The sequence below is a fragment of the Botryllus schlosseri genome, chromosome 16, assembly GCF_051294905.1.
Source record: "Botryllus schlosseri isolate E-star chromosome 16, Bs_hap1, whole genome shotgun sequence".
Classification (NCBI taxonomy): domain Eukaryota; kingdom Metazoa; phylum Chordata; class Ascidiacea; order Stolidobranchia; family Styelidae; genus Botryllus; species Botryllus schlosseri.
In genome coordinates, this window is record NC_137251.1 from 20,467,601 (window position 1) to 20,480,987 (window position 13,387).

The 13,387-nt window shown below is 38.0% G+C and overlaps 1 protein-coding gene and 2 long non-coding RNA genes across 3 annotated transcripts in view; 1 reads left to right on the forward strand and 2 right to left on the reverse strand.

Annotated features, from left to right (window-relative positions):
* Positions 1–13,387, reverse strand: part of LOC145459406 (uncharacterized) — a 261,295-nt gene that overhangs the window by 77,423 nt on the left and 170,485 nt on the right. The gene's annotated exons all lie outside the window — the stretch shown is intronic.
* The window catches only part of LOC145458660 (uncharacterized), a 64,660-nt gene that overhangs the window by 16,766 nt on the left and 34,507 nt on the right, over positions 1–13,387 (reverse strand). Inside the window, exons 10-11 of the mRNA XM_080337095.1 lie at positions 5,958–6,035; positions 4,488–4,608 (exon numbers count right to left, since the gene is read on the reverse strand). Of these exons, the coding sequence (XP_080193221.1) occupies positions 4,488–4,608; positions 5,958–6,035 (199 nt within the window). The remainder of the gene's footprint in view (positions 1–4,487; positions 4,609–5,957; positions 6,036–13,387) is intronic.
* Positions 9,933–13,058, forward strand: LOC145459456 (uncharacterized). Its single transcript, XR_013921424.1, has 2 exons — positions 9,933–10,383; positions 12,823–13,058. It is a non-coding gene; the product is annotated as an uncharacterized LOC145459456 (long non-coding RNA).

A 13,387-nucleotide genomic window follows, 5' to 3' on the forward strand; every position in this document is an offset into this window, starting at 1 on the left:
AAGTGAAAATTGTAATATATGAAAAAGGTTCACAGTGCAGAACCTACCAAGGTTCTGTTGTGAACGTGAACCTCCAAATTTCCGAGGTTCACACACAGAACGCGAACGTGAACCTCACGTTCACACCATCCCTATAGTAACCCTATTATATAGTGACCGACAACATGGAAATAATACATATGTGTTTGTATATTTAAAACAAACCCAACATTGATTTGATGATAACGTACACGCGACAAAAACATTGACCTGAATTTATAAGTTGGCCGTCCTCATTGTCAAAATTGGGGGTGATAGTCGGGTGTCCCGATTCTTAGATTATTACACATCAGTGTTGGGATGACTCGAGTCATGACTTGACTCGAGTCAGACTCGAGTCACCTTTTTCGTATGACTTGACTTGACTCGAGTCACTTTGCAAAAATGACTTGACTTGACTTGACTCGACGCCTCAGAAATGCGGATTGACTCGTGACTCGGAGCAAAATTCACGAGTCAATTTCAAGTCATTAAGTAAACGGTGTCGATTAAATCACCCTATATTATGTATGTTTTGGTTGTCAGCGATACGCCGGTGTCACTTGCGAGAGCAACCAGTCTTCAATCATTATAAGTTTCACTGATCATCCATTGTTACATCACAAATAAATTGACCGCTTACGAAACCATCACACCTACATTGTCGCAGTAGCAGTAGATTTATCTAATCGCATCGTATCTCTGTTTCTTAGGCAGCTTAGTGCTTACATTGCGCAGTGCTCACTTTTACCAACACTCTTGTATGATTTAAATCGAACGAATATAGTTTATGCCTTTATATTCTCACAGAGGTGTAGGTCGGTAGTGCCTATTGTACCATATCAATTTGTTCAACTTCTCGAGGCTTCGTATTCGATCCTTTATAGCAGGGGTGGGCAAACTACGGCCCGCAACACCATTTTGTGCGGCCCGCGAAGGCCTCAAGAAACGTTGTAAAAAAACTGAGAAAATGCGTACAAAAATCGAATTACTGTGGGGGCTTCATTAAACTTTTTCTCAATATATTTCAACATGATAATGATAAATAATATTGTTACCAGTACCGTAACTACCGCACCCCAAACCATCCAATTGGGGAGCTAAAATTATTTTGTGAATTAACATAAATCATAAAGTAGTTTTTTAGAAATTTATGCAACATTTTCAAAAAAAAATCGCGATAGGCGCGATTTAATGTTGTCGAACTTGATTGTTTGGTACCATTCCCCCAACAAAAAATACGCATGATTTATAGAGATGTGCACTGCGGCGTCAGCCATCACTGCACCACGACGCACCTAGACATATGAAGTTATAGGCCATGTAACAATGTAATATGCGACTCCTAGAAGTGTGCCAGAACGATCGCAGCGAGAAGACCTTGGCCGAAAAGGACTGCCCTTGTTCTGACCAAAAACTTCGAGGTGTATAGGCCTGCATATATTGTTTAATTGTCCAAAGGCATCGAAATGGCTGGCGCCGAATGTTCCTATCCTGGAGATTTGAGCCTCAGAAGACAAATGCCATCTCGAGGGAACCTTATTTGCCTGTAAAGAAATACAAGTTTGAAATCGTGTACGTCTTTTAGTTTAGTACGTTTAGGCGATTTCAATATCTTTTGACATAGCAGATACGAGATCACGAAATAGCATCATGTAACGAGGTCATTATACCAACGGGTACGCCCGATAATTTTTATTTATTATTTAGCGGTCCTACCTTTTCCAACACACCTCACACAGCTCTACCGGTAAATCTGATAACGTGAGAAGAGAGAGGATAAAAAATGATAGCAATATATATGCAATTCCCGATCATATTGACCGATTCAATCATGAATTATAGAAATTTTTCGCGCTTTGCGCGTTAAGACAAAACAAGATCTCAAAGTAAAACCGATTCGTGAGTGTGTTACATAGATTCGTTCTTTGTGTTTGGACAAGTATTTATATTTATAATATTTATATATTGTAGTAGCGCATTTAAAAGTAACATGATGGTCATGATGCTGTCAGCATTGTGTGTACTGGCGTTGAACTAAAAGTACAATCAGCATAGCATATCTCTGAACAGATCGCTGCTCACAGACTCAATTTTACATCCATACATAATCGGGACAACCGACCTTCATGTGTAATTTTGACCATGAGGACAACCAGCTTATAAATTTTCGTCAATGTTTCTAACGCGTATACGTTATCATCTAATCAATGTTCGGTTTGTTTTGAATATACAAATGCATATATATTATTCCAATGTCGTTGGTCACTATATAATCATATAACAATATTGGATTTGGGCTTAGTATCCCAATTTTATATTGTGCGGCCCGCGAATGGATTCAAATGTTGAATGCGGCCCGCGAGCTAAAAAGTTTGCCCACCCCTGCTTTATAGTGACTGATAAAATCAGACTGTAGCATGTAGCTCACCTTACTCACGTATTTTATTATCAGTTCTACGTGTGCGTGAGCGATAAAACACCTTTTTGAATGAATATTTAACTTTATAATCGTCATTTGATTCAAGATAAATGGCCAATTAATCTATCCTTCACACAGTTAGCACACAGTCACACAGTTGGGTCATCACATATACTTCGAAAATTCAATTTGACTCGAATCGTGACTTGACTCGTGACTTGACTTGACTTGACTCGACTTGACTCGAGTCACCTCCAAAAAACGAGTGACTTGACTTGACTCGAGTCACCTTTGAAAATCGATTGACTTGACTTGACTCGAGTCAAAATGTGCAATGACTCGAGATGACTCGTGACTCGAAGGTAGTGACTTGATCCCAACACTGTTACACATACAATTAAATAGTATATATTCATATTGAAATGATCTCGAATATTTTCATTTTAATATGAATATACTTATTCCATTGTATATTGAAGTTCTGTACCGCCATGAAGCTCTTCAAATATCACACATACAGAAAATGAATCTTTCTAACACACTAGCTAATCGGCTTTCCAAGTACAGCACTAAAGGTGATATATACCTGCTCGTGTTGCCAATCTAAAATCACACTCGTGGTTCGAATTAGGTCATTTACGTTTCACTCTCTGTCATGTTTGGCAATTGAAACCTTTCAAAGTGCATGGGTCGCAACCAGCGAGGACCGGCTATTGCGACATCAATAAAATTAAAAAATACTATGGTAAGAATATAACTCATCATTGTCATGTCGAAATATAATAAGACAAAGTTGAATCAAGTACCCACAGTAATTTGAATTTTCATAAGCATTTTACAACGTTTATTTTTCGCGGGCCCAACACAACAGTATTGCGGGGCGCATTCGGCCCCGGGGCCGTAGTTTGCCCACCCCCATTTAGTGACTCGTGCCACAAAGACGTTGATTAAGAACCGCTGTTATAATAGTTGTATAGATATTAGGGATGGTGTGAACGTGAGGTTCACGTTCGCGTTCTGTGTGTGAACCTCGGAAATTTGGAGGTTCACGTTCACAACAGAACCTTGGTAGGTTCTGCACTGTGAACCTTTTTCATATATTACAATTTTCACTTCATTATTACATCTTTGGTTCGAATTTATTGCATTTCAACTGCGGACCACTCTATGCACGGCGCTGGCAGCTTAAAAATATCAACACTAAACGACCATGCACCTTGACAATCTCAAAAATTTTACTTGCTTTGTTACAAAAGTTTGCTGGAAATATCCAGCTTTCCGGTTGTGAATATTTAGTGACTCTCTTCTGTGGTACTGACCCGCAATCACGCAACATCACGAGCGAAATACACTACATGTAGTCAGCGAATGGTGCATATCCAACCAATAAATGAGATTGACATCGTTTTCTGATGTAACAAATATAGCGGGTTTACTGTATCATTAAAACCAAATCCGTGCGATTGAGGTGTTGGGTACAGCTGTATAACTTGTGGGGTAATATCAGTAGCAAGTATAGAAACCTGTTTTACACTCTGCTCAATATCAATGTAGCAATAATCAGACGCCGAATGCATTGTCTGGTCTGGCCTAGACTTTTAAGACGTAAGCTTATATTCCCTGGCAAGTCCTCGTCGAAATTGTCGGCAAAGCGTCGGAAGATATTGATTTTATGGGATTATCATATCATTTGATTGCCTCAGTTGATACATTTAGCGATATTTAAAACGCAAATATGTACTTCAGCATTGTGGCATTATGTGGCCCGAGTCATCGCTAGGTATCGTGTACAAGTACATTAATATAGGCTATCACTTCATTAAAAGATAGGGCTGTAATTAGCAATATGACGTCACGTGACGTCATGAGGTTCACGTTCGCGTTCACACAGAACCTTTTAAAAAGGTTTGCGTTCACACGAACCTGAACCTTTCAGAGGTTCACACCATCCCTAATAGATATTAGCGACATAGGTGATTCGATTGTAGGGTTACTGCAAAAATTTCCTTTACAAAGCAATAAAGATACTCCATTATATTACGCTTACTTGGGCAATCCCCGATCAAATCCAAGCAGACCACAGAAAGCTGGTTGGGTGTGACATTTCTCCCCGCATTCTTCTGTTTGGAATTTGATACATTCGGGAATTCCATCACATTTTGTTGCATCTCGAGGAAACACAGAACCTTAGAAACTGATGGACGTAGTTTTGCACTGTTTTCGTTAAAGCAAGTGACATTTTACTTCATTTCACTACTATATATAATAGTCAGTTGCGAAACATGAACGGCTTTTTTGAAACTTCTGAGAAAGTTGCGCTGCGTTCTGTGATGCAACGGCATATGTTGATGTCCATTGGGGATACTATAACACTATATACTACTATGGTCAGTACGCGATGGAAAAATCATTGGGAGACCGTTATTTGTGGAATAAAACGAGAAAAGGGATCGGGTGACATTGCTCATTTGATTCAATACCGTTGTATCGTAAAAAATCTTCGAGACTAGCGGTATTTTATTACTTCTGCTGGTACTGAGCATAGCGACCCAAACCTGCTACTGCACAAGCAATCAAGTATGGCTAGATTCAGGATCATAAGTCGCTCGAGACGATATAGGGTAGAGGTTCTCAGCCGCAGGTTTGTGACAAGTTTCCCGCCGGTCCGCCAGATATGTTAGAATGTCATATCTCAATTCTTGCTTGTTCATTGACTAGAGAAATAAACATCAAATTTTCCAACTTATTTAGAATGGTAGAACCTATTATTTTGCATGGCGTGGCGATATAGAGTTCATGGTCTACTTTAGACGTTCGTCACAATGGTACAAATGTTATACGAAATTATCAACAAGTAGCCTAGAACTCGTTTCGGGCAAGTTATATATGAAAATCGAGATTTTTTCACAAGCTTCAATTAGGCATGTCTTGGCAGTATAATAGAGCCTATAGCAAATAGCAAATTCACGTTTCTTTCAAATGGCACCGAACAATTATAATGAAGTTAATGATATTTAACAAGACCTCACCTTGCAATATCTCCAATAAAGCCAAGTATACATATCTAGTATCTAAAAGGCATCAATAAATGGAGTTTCCAACATTATATTCTAGTAGTCGAAATTAAATTTTTGGTGAATTTTAGTTTTTAAAGCCTCACTAGTTCGCGAGATTGGTTTTGAAGTTTTACCGATCAGCGAGGTCAAGAAAGTTGAAAACCAGTGTATAGGGATTATCAGAAGTACGTTGTAAGCGTGAATTGTACACTTCTATCGCACTGGGTAGAATTATAATAGTCAAACGACGCATGAAACTTTACACTTAGATGTACTCATTTTCACATATAACTCGTAACTCCCTGTTCTATTGTATGGTAATTCATCACATGATCCGCCATAACACCGTAATCAGTCTACCATCATAACTGAATACGACAAAGAGAAACGTACATAGGACCATATTATACAAAGCCAAGACGACAAACACTGCGCGATCGACCGTAAAAGCTTCAACTCACATATTCTGCATTGATCTGGACACCAAAATTCCTTTTTCTTTTTACGCTGAACAGCTCCAGGATTTGAGTCTCCCTCCTCTGGTGAAAATGATTAATGGGTAGTTAAATTAACGTAACATTTCGCATGCTTGGCACTGTGAAATGTGATTTGGTGCGTAGGCCTACTTGCAGTGAATTAAAACTATATCTCATTCATTTGATTTGCTGCAGAGCTGCACCACCATAGTTTTCAATCGCTATGAATAAAATATCCAAGAGATAAATATTGGTTGTTATCCGCATTTAGGTTTTAATTTAGAACAAACATGTTTAAAACATTGCCCATATACAAAACATTTTTCTTCATTTTTTTAGCCATGACGTCACGAATATGTAATTGTGACGTCACAGTGGATTGCCATTGGCAATTGAAAATATAGGTAAATATCGCTCTTTCGACCACAGTCATAAACCGACTAAAATATCTTTAACGAGAACTATGCAGAGTTTTTGTAGTAGGCGGTCGTCATCATCAGAACACCCGTTCCGTACCAATGATCTATATCTACTTGTTATAGGCTACCTGTTGAACCGACGAGGATTTCGAGCCAATCGATGTCGTGTAAGTCGACTGTAAACCGTCCGACCGTAAACCGAGCAAACCGTCTGTATGCTCATACTACATGCCTTTCGAAAGTATTTAAACAATTATGACCTAATTATACATCATTCGAAAAAAAGGAAATCTTTTTTACATTCGTTTGAAACACTGTTTGTTTGTTTGTGGTATTCAAGGTATTTTTCGACTACTATGGTCATTTACACCACACTGTAAAAAATAAACATGGATTTTATCATGGAAATGACATGACTCGCTCTGTCTCATGTTAATTCCATGAAAACACCGACATGGTTTTAAAATCTCATGTTCACATGACAAAAACCTGCATGTTGAGACATGATAAGGCATCCATGTCTATGGTTATCAAGTAAGAGTATCACGTTGAGCTTCAGAGATATCATCATAATTATCATCATCATCGTCACTGAGAGAGAGGGAGGGAGAGAGAGAGAGACAGAGAGGAGGGAGAGATGGAGAGAGAGAGAGAGGAGGGAGAGAAGGAGAGAGAGAGGAGGAGGGAGAGAGAGAATAGAGCAGAAAGAAGAGAGGGGGAGAAAGAAGGGAAAGAGAGCAAAGAGAAAGTAGGGAGAGAGAGAGAGGGAGGAGGTGGGAGGAGAGAGAGAGGGTGAGAGATAGAGAATAGAGCAGAAAAGAGAGAGGGGGAGAGAGATATCAGACTTATTCTCCTTTGCACCATTGAGATGCTTTGACGATTGAGATGCGATAACCATGTTATCCCTGAATGCTGAACGTTGAGCCGGATAGCCACGGATACCAGTTTTTTAGTCTTTGGTCTGACATGGCCGGGAATTGATCATATGACCTACCGATCAAGAAGCAGAAGCAGGACGCTTTACCATTTCACTATATCGCTATTACAGCTGAGTGACAAGTAAACATCGTTACATCCTCACAGGATATATTAGAATACACAAACATCGTGATTCGAAAATAGCTACATCATCGCACGCAAACATAGCCGTTCACTTACAGAGCCATAATGACTCCGGATTATCTGGTTACAAGACCAGTCATGCGAACAGTGTAGCGTTCAATTCAAAAGGATTGGGAAAAAGAGGGAGTTTGATTGAGTTGGTCATTTCATGGGTTGTCTTTGTCAAAGTTGCAAAGTTTATGGCTTGCTGCTGTATTAAGCCGTGGATTGGATGGTAAGTATTGATGTATTTATTGTGCCTGCCTTCGCTGTAATATATCCGCCGAATCTGCAATGCATCAGTGGGTATAGTCGAACCTAAAGCAACTTAAAGCCGTATTCAGTCAGATATCGGTATATAGCGAGAAATGCTGAACGGCTGCAAATAGTGATCAATGTTTACTGCGTATCCATTTGTATGTAGTTCTAGATCATGTGGAAGTTGGTAATGTGTTAGTAGTTCTAGACGTTGCACAAGCTCCCTTGCTTTTATTTTGTACCGTACTGGGCAATGTTAAAGTGAAGTATTTATCAAACTGGAGGTATATTCATCCTGAGGTGATTGAAAAAATTTCAGCTTTAAAAAATATGGGATATCATGCTATACTCGAGCCTTTGATTCAAAATTTGAAAACCCTAGAAACATAAGGAACTGGTGTAAATTTGTATTTTACAGATATACATACTGCAGTTGTTTGTAATAATACTCCTGTGATATTTGTGACATTGAAAATGAGGCTGCTGGATATCATGAACGAGTGATTAAAGTGGATCACAGATCTGAGATAGCTGAAACTGTGAGAACTGTATTTCGGAGTAATATCGGGGACAGTATATTCAACTTCTATATTACGGCGAGGCATTTGCGTCGTATGATCTCTCGGCAATTCAAGATAAAGGAGTAATATGACTAATCTTGACAGACGATGAAAGTAAGTAATTATTACCACAAATAAATTGGTAGGCTACTATACTATGATTACACTCTTAACGCATATTGGAAGAGGTGTTTCGGGGTTCTGAAAGACACTGATTCCAAATATGACCTTGGTTTTTTCAAATTGTCTCTGGTTTTGGTGATATCCCATGGGGTTATTTTGACTAACGTCACATTTTCACTGTATGGTCCAGATAAAAAAACGGCTAAGAAATTAAATCTAATTGTTATACTGAACAATGTATTAAATCAAAATGCAGTAAAATAATTATATTTAGGGTGATTGGATTTATCATAATTGGAGTTTTTTATAGATTATTTTATGAGAGACCACATCATATTTAGAGTGGTGCCCCTTTAATTTCAACCTTGCAATCGATTTCATACAAGCACGTTGCTATTTTTGTGCTGAAGAGATTTTTCCATCTCTAAGCCAAGTATTATCGTGACTCTTCTATACTTGTGCAGAGTAAGCTGTTTGCAAAGTCAACACATCTACCCTTCCGAAGACGAACTTAGCGTTGACGAGCATCAAAAGGAAATAAGTCAGAGTGGAAATAGAGGGTGCCAGTTGAAGAGATGCTGCAAGATAGAATGGGAAGAACTTTTAAATCACGCCGCGACAGTGTCGTAAATGGAACATCAGCAAGAATACTGATGGAGATTGAAGATATACCCAGTTTTGACCCATGCTCCCTTGGTAGGTACAGCCTAACGCAGTGGTTTCAAACACAACATTGCCATGATCGAGTCAACCTGCGACTTTGCAACAAACCCAGAAAGAGTTCGTTTTTCAGAATGCTATGATAGTACAAAACAAACTACATATATATATTGCTGAAATAATTTACGATAGTTGTGACATATCCTCGACCACAAGCCCGACTTGTGCTTAAATTAAGACTACTGATAGTCTTAAAGGCTCCTGCAGACTAACTTAATTAATTAGCTATGATGTAAATCTGTCACAATGTTCAGATTTTGGAAGAATTGAAAATATGTTGCCTGAATCAAGCCTGTTCGGATGTTGACTTGACCTCGAAGATTTTGGAAAAGACTTGGAGCTCTGCACTCAGTCTCCTGCAACCGCAAGAAATTCCGATAGAAATACAAAAAGTTATGGGTAAGTAAGAGACTTTTGAAAATTTAGTTAGTTGGCGGTCAATATCTGTCGAGTAGTTATAGTTGCGGATTGTGAAAAATGATTAGTTCAAATTTTAGTTGCGGGTTCCGGGAAGTGAGTAATTCTTGTTCCAGCTTCGCAGTTGTGTAGGTGCTCAATAACTGAAAAACACATGTCATCGCGAGGGTGGGTTAAAATCGAATAGCCTACACTGTAAACGAAAATGGTGTGTTTTCGCAATTCACGCCCTAGCGTAGGGTGTTTTTTGAGTCATCACACCTATTGGGTACCAAATTTGTCATTTACACCTAAGATATTGGTGGAAATAAGCCGAATACACCCCTATACACACATACCATAAAATATAAGCGTAATCCAAATAGTGTGGTTACTTTACTATTCTCCGAAATTTCAATGAAATGTAGGTCTTGGCCGTCTGAATCTTGAGTCATAGGACTTGGTTCGAGTCATGCGTAATGACTGGAGTCCAAGTCGAGTCAATACACTGATCGACTCGAGTCGAGTCATTTCCATATTTTGAGAAAATTCCTCGAGTCAAGTCGAGTCATCAGAAAATCGTGACTCGAGTCAGTACAACCCTGATCTGTGATCCCTTTGAATCCATTCTGAAAGTCAATATTGCCTAAAGAGAAAACGTTTCAAACGTGCTTCGAATCAATATTAAATTCATATCGAAGTCCATGCATCTCTTTCTCTGATTTTCTCTAAATTTTAGAGACCGCATGCAGCAAGAGCAAGATCATATCACAGGAATTAACCAAGTTTAGGAGTATGATGCGAAAACTGAAAGACTTGTTATCAAGCCAGCAGGTAATACAACTTTGTTAACGACACCTGATGTCAACTTTCGTAGTTGCATATATGAGGTAAACCCAAGCAGAGATGGTCAAAGTTACTAGCGTTGCTACTCAAGTCGATGTAGAAATACCGCCGTCGATTTATACTCGATTACAAGTAGATGCAACAGTTCCCAATACAAGTCAAAACTACGTCAAGTGGAAGTAGGATGCAAAATGTCGGAAGAATAGTCAAGTATGGGAAGCAGTTTTTCGGAAGTTTCTACTTTGAAAATTGCTATATGAATCTTCGCGACGAATATAAAATTACTAATGCCATATGACCCTGCTAATAGGAACAATCTTCAAAAATATATTCAGTTATTCCTGATACAGGTGGTGTTGCCAGACTTGGACAACTAGATATTCTAATCCATCTAATTATACTAATTGAAGCTATTCTAATTTGTGAAATGTTTCTATGCTCTAATTCTAATTCTAATCGAATTCATGAAATCTTTCTATGGTCTAATTTTATTTCTAATCTAATGTCTGGTTTTTCTGGAAATGCTACAGGAGAACTATAGTGCGAAACAAGTCAAGATTGCTGTACACTAGGGGTGGTAAAAATGACTTTTGATTCAGAAATTTTGCTGGCTACTTGATAAAATTGTTAGATTACCGAATTGAAGCCTACACACCCAATTTGGTTCAATTCCAACCAGCAGCCGCATTGCTACAGGAGAAGAAAGTTTTTTTATTTATTATTTAAAAATTAGTAAAAAAAAATCAAAATTTTCTGTTCACCCATGAAATTGTAAGGTTGTCTGTAGAAACGATGCCCACCAAATTTGGCTCAAATCAAACCCGTCGAAGCGGAGTTATTGATGTCGCAATATTTGGATTTGAATAAAATAGTATTTATGGTGGGCACAATTTGTAATAAATGATTAAAGAATCGGTCACTGTAAATACTATTTTATTCAAATCCAAAATTTTGCGACGGAAATAACTCCGCTTCCAGTGGTTGGAATTGAGCCAAATCGGTCGAGCATGGTTTCTATAGACCACCTAACAATTTAATGGGGTGAACAGAAAATTTTAAATCTTTTTTCATTCATTTTCATATAATAAATAAAAAACATTCTTCTCCTGTAGCAATGCGGCTACTGGTTGGAATCAAACCAAATTTGGTGTGCAAGCTTCAATTAGGTAACCTAACAATATTATCAAGTAGCCAGTAGAATTTCAAAGAAAAAGTCATTTTTGAACACCCCCACTGTACAGTGTACAGACATTTGCTATTCTCATGCTCATAAGATGCACTATGATTTGATAATAACGGAGTTTGATTCAACTTTTCGCGATTTCAGTAATTCTAATTCTAATCTAATTTGAAAAAAAAAACTTTTAGCTAGAATTATAATTTTAATCTAATTTCCAACTGTAGCTATAATTTTAATACTACTCTAATTCGAAAAGAAACTTGTAGTTGTAATTTGATTCCAATCCAATTTGGAAAAAGGGAACGTTTTCTAGTTGTCCAAGTCTGCCTGTTACATGCGGTTTTCATGAAAACTATCCATAAATTTCCATCTTGTCGATGCCTAATTGCCCACACATACAGTGATCGTGTGTGAACATTAGGGCTGTTCAAAAATAACCTTTTTTCCTGAATCTTGCTGGTTATTTGATTAAATCGTTAGGTTGCCTTAAAAAACGACGCACACCAAATTTGAATTCATTCCAACCAATATTCGCGGATTTCGTAGAGTTTGAAAATTCTGAATTTGTCCTAAAAATGCAAAAAAAAAATTTTTCAAATTTTTCTTCCAACCTTATGAAATTGTTGCGCTGTCTTCAAAGACGATGGAAAACAAATTTGACTCAATTCCAAGCTGCAGAAGCGGAGTTATTCAAGTTTTTTGATGATAATTCTGGGATGATCCACCAATCAAGGATAATCTCAGAATCATCAAAGAAAAACTGAAATAACTCAACTTCTACGGCTTCGAATTGAGTCAAATTTGTTTTGCATCGTTTTTGAAGACAGTGCAACAATTTCATGGGGTTGGCAGAAAAATTTGAAAAATTTTTTTTTTGCATTTTTAGGCAAATTCAAAATTTTCAAACTCTACGAAATCCGCGAAAATTGGTTGGAATGAATTCAAATTTGGTGTGCGTCGTTTTTCAAGGCAACCTAACGATTTAATCAAGTAACCAGCAAGATTTTTGAAAAAAGGTTATTTTTGAACAGCCCTAGTGAACATGTTTCCTATAGCGGTAAGTTCACCCTATCGGACCACAGTCTGTGCTGCAATGCCTTAGCAAGTGTAACATCTTATTTTTTGTAAGTACTTTGTGAAAATATATATACTTTGTAATGGCTTCTATTTTTGTGGTCTTTCATTAAGTTATGCATGTTAGCATATGTACCTGTTAATTGGGTTGTGAAAATGTATTTTGATTTCAGGATGATGCCACAAGTTCTTGCTGAAGATAGTGACTCAGCCTTCGCCATACAAGAGTGTTTTGCGGAAACCTGGAGGAGGCGACTTCCCAATATTACATGGGCAATGTTCTGCGAGCAGTATTTTCAGTGAATTTTTTTCTCCGTCGCTGGGATCTCTGTTTTTGTTATTTCACGAAATATGTTTCCATTTTATGTTATTATGGTTCAATTGATATCGAATATATGCAATCAATAAAGTTTATTTGCAATAGCGTGCCATTTGGAAGAAGATGCAGGATTTCAAGTAGGGTGTATATACTGAAATTACGCCCCAATCAATTCTAATGGCTAGGGTGAAATATCCGATATACACCGCAAGGAATGGGGTGGATTCTGGTCATACACGCCGGCAGGATTGCGTAAGTTCTGTTTTCGTGTACCACTTTTTGGGGGGTGTATAACCACTCTTTTCGCTAAGAGTGTACCTGAGTGATTACACAGATCTAGTTAGATCAGAAGTGGGCAATTATTTTGATCTGTATGCAGGCCACTTCGGTAATAGAAAATAAGTTGGCGTGCCGAGCCA